Source organism: Nuphar pumila, chromosome 12, assembly GCF_984573655.1.
Source record: "Nuphar pumila chromosome 12, dmNupPumi1.hap1.1, whole genome shotgun sequence".
In the NCBI taxonomy this organism is placed as follows: Eukaryota; Viridiplantae; Streptophyta; class Magnoliopsida; order Nymphaeales; family Nymphaeaceae; genus Nuphar; species Nuphar pumila.
The window spans coordinates 9,198,946-9,208,429 of NC_143260.1; the positions used below are offsets into that span (position 1 = coordinate 9,198,946).

Consider the following 9,484-nt stretch of genomic DNA (forward strand, 5'->3'; position numbering starts at 1 on the left):
TGTAAATATATATAAAAAAAACTCGTAAAATCATATCGACAAGCTGAACATGAACAATGGGTGTTCCACTCTACTTAGCTCATAGATTAATAAAAGTGTTGGTGTGAATCAGGGTCATATTTTTTATTGATATTTACACCAAGAAACCACCTTCAAGATCATACAGCGCTTGCTCTGCCTGCCTTATACATACAATATTATCAAAATTTATTTGAATAAGCAGATTCAGCGGTGGATTCGACGCCAGCTTAGAGTCGATCGATCGATTAAAGCAAATTGTCCTGAATAGGTTCGATATTATAAAAAAAATAGAGATAAAAAAAAGGAAAAACCATATAACTCTCCCTCTCTCTCTCTCTCACCAGTACCAGCGCCCTGCACCCCCCTTCTTCGAATTTGTCTAAAACTTTTTCCTATATTGTATACACTAGGCAGCATCATTTTTTTATTTATTTCTGCATTATCTTTTTTTCCAGAAATTTTCTATTTTTTATGGCTTTTTTTAAATCAGTTTGTAATTGTTCCGCGTAAAAAACGATTCGATACAGACCGATTTTTTTCGTTTACTAAGAAACCGATTCACCTCGTGTAGTTTAATAGCCCTATCGGTGACGAATTTGGCGATATTTTTTAAATATCTGTTGCCGGATATTTCAAAGTCCGATATGCAGTTTATATCCTTACTTTTTATACTTATATTTTATATATCCCGATATTTTCTCCACCCGTATTTTTAAATTTTATGTATCGCGAGATTTTTTCCGGGCTTCGGGTTCGGGAACGAGAGAGAGAGAGAGAGAGCCTTCCTCCCTGTGGACGACTTCAGGTAATCGTTTTCATCTTCTTCATATCTCTCTTTGTGATTTTATCCGCTAGTGTTTTTGTAGTTTCCCCTTCTTCTTCTTCTCTATTTCAAATTAAGGGTTTTGTAGATACAATCTTTGTGTGCACCGAAATCTTGCCATCTTGACGATTTCTGGACGATTAGCTATGGTTTTGTCGTTCTAGCATTCGACTAAAACTGGGATTTTCCTTTTGCCCCTCTTTGTCGTCTCTTTTAGATCGCATTATACTTGGTTTTATTAGGGTTTTACGTTTTTCAACCGATTTCGTTAGGGTTTATGAATTCTGAGCATACGGTCTTTGGGTTTTCGCTAACTAATATGTGGAAACGTGAGTGTTTGTGTGTCATATGAAGGAAGAGGAAAGAAATTCATTCGGATTTTCACAATTTTTATTGTTGTTACGCTTGTGGTTTTGGGTGATCGGATGCAGGTGGGTTTTCGAAGAAAGCCAGGAATTCGGCGATGGCGTTATCGAATTTCATCCTCACGGTGGCTGGTGTGAGTGCCGTCATCCTCCTCCTCAGGACCGACGTGAAGCAATCGGCGACCATGTTCAGACGCAACATTCGGCAGATTCGGAACTGGTTGGAGGAAGAATCTTCTGCTGCTTCCAAGTAATACATTCATTCTCAGCTGTCGTCTTCTGGCCTTTTCCGTTTCTGGTTTTATGTTCAGATGGTTTTGATCTTCTTTTCTTAGTATCGTTGAAACCTTTTCTTATTGGGCACTTGTTAGATTGCTTTCTTTGTTGCTTATACGATTGTTTATCATGTTTAGCGATGACCTGTCAATGACTTGTGGTAAGCAAGTAATGTATACAAGTTACAGTGGCCTCGTATATTGTGTATTTGTCGGTTTGGTCTTCGCTTCTTGATCAAGTAACTAATTTAACAATCCTCTTGATTGAGCAAGTTAATATCTTCCCCATTGTGTCATTGCCATGTTATGATTTTAACGTGCCAAGCTTTTCTACTGTTGTGTCGTTATCATGAACCATTATTTAAAACTTTCTGGGCTAAATAACATTGATATGAAAGCTTGTTGGTCTTGGTCAGTTGGATAGATTATCAATTGCATTTGGTTGGTGAGGTTTGCAATTGTTATTTGTTGTTGATTTATATTGTCTGTAGAAAATGCTAGCGAAAACTGACGTAAAAGGACAGACTATTGGAATCTGAGAAATGGTCTAACTTAAGGAGATGTTCTTGTCCTCGACCATGAATGAACTCTTTCAACAATGATCATGATGTAGTTTCTTTTCTCTGCCTAGGGTTGGAATATGAAACATGATATGCCTATGTAGAATGCCAAACTGGAGCTGTTTGTGGTTGTTTACGTGAAAGATTGGGAACGGGAGGAACTTGGCTAGCCAAGAGGATCATAATGTCGTTCTCTTAGATATCTCATATCTGTTGGTTTGAATTTTATAGTCTGCTTGTCGAGGAATGTTTTGGCATGATTTGCTAGTCATGTTTTTCAAAGGTATTGTGGAAGTTTTTTGGTTGGCGGGGAAGGACCAGGATATGGCTATGTATAATGCAAATTATTGTTTTTGTTGCCAAGTTTCAATCAAATCTGCTGGTTGCATGATGTTAGTGGCTACATATGGTTCACTCCACAGTTGAAAGAGATATCTTCATGCCAATCTCACTCAAGTATGTGACTTCTACTCCTTACAAGGACCTCCTTCCTTTCTACCGCTATCTGCCCAAACAATACTCGAAGCAGAGGAAGGGGAAGGGCAGCAGGTACCACAAGTCCTCCATCCTATTCATCTATCCAAAACCAAGTGTAGTTCACTGGTTTCACCAACTGTTCCTATCTCTCTACAAAACCTGAGAGACGGATCTGATGGAATTGCAAAGGCAGGAGTTGAAATAACAATACAAGGGGCTATATGAAAAAGTAAAAGCACTCACAAAATGAAGTGTTAGGGCTTTGCTTGTTGCATAATGAGTTGTGCATACCTCTTGTTATGCATGCAGTGTGATTGAGTTCTTGGCATTCTTGCCTTTTGGGAAGAGACGTTAAGGTAGAGCGAGTTCTTTTCTTCTGTTCTAGGAAGCTTGGTCAACAAGGTATTGGTATTCCTTTTTCTATTGTCATACATTATCTTGGTGGTTGTTGATACCCTCTGTTGGTTCCCTTTGTTTTGTCAACTCTGCCTTAGAGCTTCACAACGTTGGCACCTATCAGTGCTGGCTGCTGCATTGGGCAAGCCCCTGTCATCTCAAGCATGTGAAGCACAGCTGGCTCTCATGAATTAGTTTGAAAATGTTGGTATTAGGAGCCAAAGAGTATCATTTTGGAGCACTTATCTTTTTCTTGCAGAGGGTGAGTCTCAAAGCGCTTGGCCTTGAGAATAATGGTCATCATTACCTGGAATGAAATGTAGAAATGATTAAGATAAACCTGACAAACCTAGATATTTTTTTTCCAACGATCTTCACACACCAGTACATGTTACATCCCTCTGTCTAAGAAAATGGGGGTGCATCTTGTCATTGTAAAATGCATGTTCATATTGTACTTTATATAATGAGATAAATCTCGTATTTTATTTATTTGTTTTATATATATATATATATTCCACTTTCTCCTGCAAAAAGGTTTTAGTAAGTCAATATTGACCTGTTTATAGGCCCCCAAGAAAAAACTTCTCATTTGCCTGTTATTAGAATATATGGGATCGAAACAAAGAAAAAGGGAGAGGAAGAAAATAATTATAGGCAAGAAGACACTTCAATTTGTTTATCTATTTCATCACCATTGGTGAAAACAATCAACAAGAAACATTGAGAACCCTTTTTTTCTCATGGTTGTCTCCATCACTTATTAAAAATTATATTTGTCAACCTAATATTTGATGGTTGATCTAAATTTTGCTTCCATTGTCTGGATGCAAACATCCATTGAGAGCCATTGTAGTAACTAGGGTTGCTATTAACCTAAACCTTGTTAGTAAGAAAAATTTTCTATCCTCCCTTCAATCAATTTGCCTTATTCCTAATTGATGCACTCTTTCATGATGTCCCTTCTCTTTTTTTCATTGCAAGGCCTCTGTTAGTTACAAATCCTCCTTTCTTCCTCCTCCCTTTACATTTACTAACCTAAACTCAATTACTCTTCCCTGTTCCTGCTACCCTTTGTATCAATCGCGCTTCGCTAAGCCTGACTTTTTGGGGGTGCAGAAAAAGTTTGGAAGATGTTATACAGATAAAATAATCATTTTGCTAGATGGAGGTTGACAAACTTGATGAATTCAATACATGGAGTGTTTTAACTAACCATGTTTATATTTTGGTGCATTTCAATTTGAAAAATTTGTCCATTCCTTGAATAAGTTTAAAAGTTATGTGCTATAATTCCTTGTTTTTGGCTTATGTTTATTTTTCTTCAGTTAATCTTATGATATGTTCTATGGTCTAATATACTTATGTCTTAAATTTCTTGATACATGTTTCAATGTCTTTTATCACATCTCAAGTTAGTGTAGGTAGCCAGAACATGAGAGGAGGAAAACAAGAAAAAAAGGAGGGAAGAAATATAAAGGGAGGAGAGAGAGAGAGAGAGAGAGAGAGAGAGAGAGAGAGAGAGAGAGAGAGAGAGAGAGAGAGAGGATAAGAAGTACCTCAAAGTGATGGATCCTGTGGGTCACTTTTTGGATTCCCACAAGTCCCATAAAGAGGAATCTCAATCTTCTAATATTCCAATCATATTAAGATAAACCTAATACAAGCTACTATCAAAATTCAAAAGCTTATTCTCTTTGGATCCAAGGTGGCTTTAGTGAATCCAAATAATGTCCATAGTAAAAACAAGGAAATAATTAACTTAAAAGAGTGAGTGAACACCCTAAAATTAAAGAGGTAGAAACTAAAGGAACTCATTGCATGAAGCAGTGGAAACACGCAGAATCCAACTCAGATCTTGTGTTCAGTCAAATGGGTTCAAAATCATTAAAAAACATCTGCTCCATCGAGTCATTTGCTCTTATAGCCAAAGGATGGATTCAGATTCACTTTTATTACATTGATAAACCTAATGATTTGTGTTTCAATCACCATTGTATATGAAAGTTGGCTTTAGTCATCCTCTTCTAAACATCTTCAATGGCCATTGATGCAAACTTGCAAATTTTTCCCATTAGAGGTCCATTTTTCTAATGCAAACAATGATGTGAGCTATAATGGTGGTAGAACCCTGAATATATGGTTGATGATTCATGGAAAATACCTGCATAATGAATACCCTTTGACGCTTAAGTCAATCTGCATTGACATTTGTGTCATGATCATTGTGGTTTATGGTCTAGCTTTGCACGCCTTAATCATCCAAATACTTTTTGGAGTGTTGATTAGGTACCTAATATTTGATATTATTAGAGCAACTTCCATTTCCTAAGTTCGGCTCCAGAAAAGGCTACTTGAACTAGAGTGAGAATCTATGAAGATGAAAAGACCTACCTTGAGTTAAGACTAAAGTGGGGCCTGTTCTAGAGTGGGCCATTGGGTTGTTGGTTGTGGTCTCTTGTGATCCTGATGGTTTAAGCCTGTTGCTTTGTGCTCATTAAATAACCCTAGGTCTTTTCAGTGTACTGGTTAAGTTCCTAACAGTTTTCTTCAACAGGATTTACTAGTATCCTTGGATAGTACATCAAACCTAAGGAAAAATGACTTAGAAGCTCCCAAAGTCGCATTTCTTTATATCATAGTCACAAATATCAGTCTCCACTATATCTCAGCAAGACAATTTCTCACAATAATATAGGTTTACTTGATAAATCTTGGGAAATCTTAGGAAAAACTTGGTGCTTACAAAAAAGTTAAAAATATAAAAATAGTAAAATAACATGTTTAGATAATAAAATAATTAAAGAAATAAGTAAAAAATATAAAAGAAAGAAGAAAATCATAGTTAAGATATAGAAAAAAAGTAAACAAATAAAAGGTATTATCGCAATGATATCGTGATATATATAAATTTCTGAGATTTGTAAATGATAGCCTTCTTTTTGAATGATGAAGAAAGGTGTTTCTCTCAAGTACATTAGTATAATTAAAGATATGTATGAAGGAGTAGTAACCAATGTCCACACTTGTGGAGGGGTGACAACCAATTTTCCTATAACGGTTGGGTTACATCAAGGATCTGCTTTAAGCCCTTTCCTATTTGCTATAGTGATGGATGAGCTTACGAGATCAATTCAAGAAAATGTGTCGTGGTGTATGTTGTTTGCTGATGATATTGTTTTTATTGATGAGTCTAGAGCTGAGGTTAATGCTAAGTTAGAATTATGGAGATAGACATTGGAAGTAAGAGGTTTTAAGTTGAGTAAGATTAAGACAAAATATGTGGAATGTCGGTTTAGTAAGCAACGAAGTAGTGATGGGAGTGTAGTGAAGCTTGGTGAGCAAGAAATACTGGTGGATGATTGTTTCAAATATTTGGGATCTATCATTCAAAAGTATGGAGAAATTGATGAAGATGTAAATCATAGGATAAAGGTTGGGTGGATGAAATGGAAGAGTGCAACTAGAGTGTTATGCGATCGTAGAATGCCATTGCAGTTGAAGGAAAAGTTTTATAGGACGACTATTAGGCCCGCTTTACTATATGGTACAGAATGTTGGGCTGCCAAGAGACATCATATTCAAAAAATGAGTGTAGCTGAGATGCGTATGTTGAAATGGATGTGTGGAAATACAATAAAAGATAAGATTCGGAACGAGGAGATACGTAAAAAGGTAGGCGTTGCACTCATTAAAAAGAAGATGAGAGAGAATCATTTATGGTGGTTTGGATATATTTGGTGAAGGCCTAATGATGCTCCAGTTAGATGGATGGAGAAATGGGAAAATATATTAGTTAAAAGAGGTCGGGGTAGGCCTAGGAAGACATGGATGGAGGTGATAGGAAAGGATGTGAATGCTTTGAACCTCACCGAGGACATGGCATTGGATAGAAATGATTGGAGGAGAAGGATTCATGTGGAAGACCCAAAATGATTTTCTTTTTTGGTTCATATCGCCGACCCCAATTGTTTTGGGATGAAGGCGTAGTTGTTGTTGTTGTTGTAGCCTTGTTTTTGAATGCTATAAAAAATCGTAGCGAGATGGCTATGAATGCACACAAACAAAGAAGAAGATGATGAGAGAGAGAGAGAGCTACTTCAAGGGTCGGCAACCTCTAAATCAATTCCAATCTCATTCATAATGGGGAAGCTTATTACATCTTCTATTTATATGGTTCTCAACCCTAGTGCTCACCCAAACTGGACCCTCTAATGGATCCAACCTAGTCCTATGACCAGACCCAAGACAGCCCCTCACGCACCTCGACACCTCTCCTCGTCCCATGTACAATTGACTCTATTGGTGCACCCCCAAAACTGAGGTCTGTATCATCAAGATATCGTGATATTTTTCCTTTACTATAATTTTATGAGTTTACAGGTATATTATCACTATATTTTCAAAATATTGCCTATATCTGTGACTGTGCTTTGTATTCATGTAGAGCTTCACTTATTTGAGGACTTAAAATGCTTTTCTCAAGTATACGAAATGGGGTTCTTGTGCTTTGTTGTAAATCAGGATATCGTCAAAGCAAATGGCTATCTTTTTAATAGTTTTCTGATCATTCTACATATTATCCAAAATTTTAGATGGTGATGGGCAGAGAAACGTTAATACACATTGTTTGTTGCATGAGTAATGCTGTGTATATGTTTGTTTAATGTAGGGATGCAAATGGGTCGGATCTAGGATGGAACTTGCAAATTTTGGCTGTTCCGGATCCAACTTCGCCATGTATTTTGCTGTTCCAGATCCGAACGGTTTGCATCCCTAGTTTAATGTGGCATTGATAGGAAAGTGGTGAGGAAGGTTTCAAAATATAGCTCTTTCCTTCAGAGAGGCTTTGTTACATGCCCACATATGGGATCCCTCTTTTGTGTGAAACGGATGCCTGCAGGAAACTTCTTCCCCATGTTTTCAACCCCCTTTAGGAAAGAGGCCCTATTTCTTATGAAAGTAGGCCTCTTTCCCATGTTTTGGGGTGAAACAAATGCTCCCTTATGTAATTTTTTCACAGTTTTTTTAGTTTTATAATTTTCTAATGACAATTTCTTTTGGCACTTTTTTTTGAATGGATCTTCCATACATGTATAATGTTATTATTCTGTTTTTAGGTTATATCCTGGCTGGTATCCTCAAACTTTATTATACTATCTTAAATGGTGCTTTCTGTTTAGGAGAAAAATGTAACTCACAATATTAACACTTTGGAGTGTATTTCTCAGGACAGCCGAAAAGGTGAAGCCCAGGGAACTAGAAACACCAACACCTGAAAAAGATCTTCCTAAGGATAAGCACAAGGATTGACTTTTCTACTGCAGAGTTATGGTGTCAAGTGGGCAACTTCTAAAGCTTTTTTACCCTTTCTGTAGGACCTGGCAATGCGACATGAACATTGCTGGAAAAACGAATTTTTGCACTTAGCAACTAATGTATTTATAATCTATAGAGCATCAAATAATACTCAGGTTTGTCTGTTCTGGTTCCATTGTTTTAGATGGACTTCTGACATCGTTGTGAGAATCTCATAATCAAAATATTTTCAAAATTTATCTTGTGCATGCATAATCATTGGGAATATTTCCTTATTCTAAGCATCAGTCCTGATATTTTGTATTCTTAGGTTCAGATGGAATGGTTGACTGGGGGTTTACTTGTTTTTGTCTCTGTTTCTCTTATTATAGATGGATGTGCTTGTTTCACCCAGAGAACAGGAAATAAAACAGTCTGATCTAAATTGGTACAACCACAATGCAAGAAAGAAAAGTGCAAACCATGATAGGGAAGGCCTTGATGTGCCAAACTACTGCTAGTCTAGGTGTTTTTTCCCGTTAAGAGAAGGGGAAGGAAAACCTGGTACTACTGTAATTTTGATGTGCTTTGCCGGAAAATTGAATTCGGTGGGTTGTTTACAGCAATCAGCTATTCTTATAATTGGATGGCTACAAATGTATTTAAAGGTTTCTGGCCCTTTTTAGTGTCATCTTTGTTTGTAGTTCACTAGGATCTAATTATCCTGATAAGATGGTTAGTTTCTTTTTCAAGTAATTGATGTTTCTGGGTATTTGTAGATCCTTTTTTAAATTTTCCTAATTGCCTTGTGGACCCTAAATTATGCTTCATTCATGTGCCTCTGTTGATTAAACCTCAATGATTCTCTATTGATTAAACCTCATTGATTCTCTGGACAGTCAAACTTTGACCAGGAGAAAACTTTTAAAAAGATACATCAATGTGACAGACCCTCTAGGACATTGCTGTCGAGAGCTATGCAGCAACCATAAATTTAGCATGTGGCGAGTCCACGTCAGATTACTTAAATTTGATTGAATTTTATGAATCCAGCAGACTCATGCCTTTGTATTGTTCATGGGGTTGAAGAAAACCCTTGAATTGTTTAAATAAGATTCAATGTCTTCAAAAGAAAACAATACAATGGATTTTTATCCGTGCTAGATGACGTTGAAAACTTGAAAAGAATGTCAATCCGTGGATATGGACCATCATTGTATCAGATGAAAAAGTAGACTTAAATACAAGGCATCTCCTAATGCAAAGAAC

General features: G+C 36.8%; 1 protein-coding gene across 1 annotated transcript; it reads left to right on the plus strand.

The window, feature by feature from the left end:
• Positions 1-759: 759 nt before the first annotated feature.
• On the plus strand, positions 760-8,491 carry LOC149819920 (uncharacterized). The gene is made up of 3 exons (XM_089982608.1): positions 760-826; positions 1,276-1,459; positions 8,149-8,491. The coding sequence occupies exons 2-3, from the start codon at positions 1,308-1,310 to the stop codon at positions 8,228-8,230; spliced, it is 234 nt and encodes a 77-aa protein (XP_089838734.1). The 5' UTR covers positions 760-826; positions 1,276-1,307; the 3' UTR covers positions 8,231-8,491.
• The last annotated feature ends 993 nt before the right edge of the window (positions 8,492-9,484 follow it).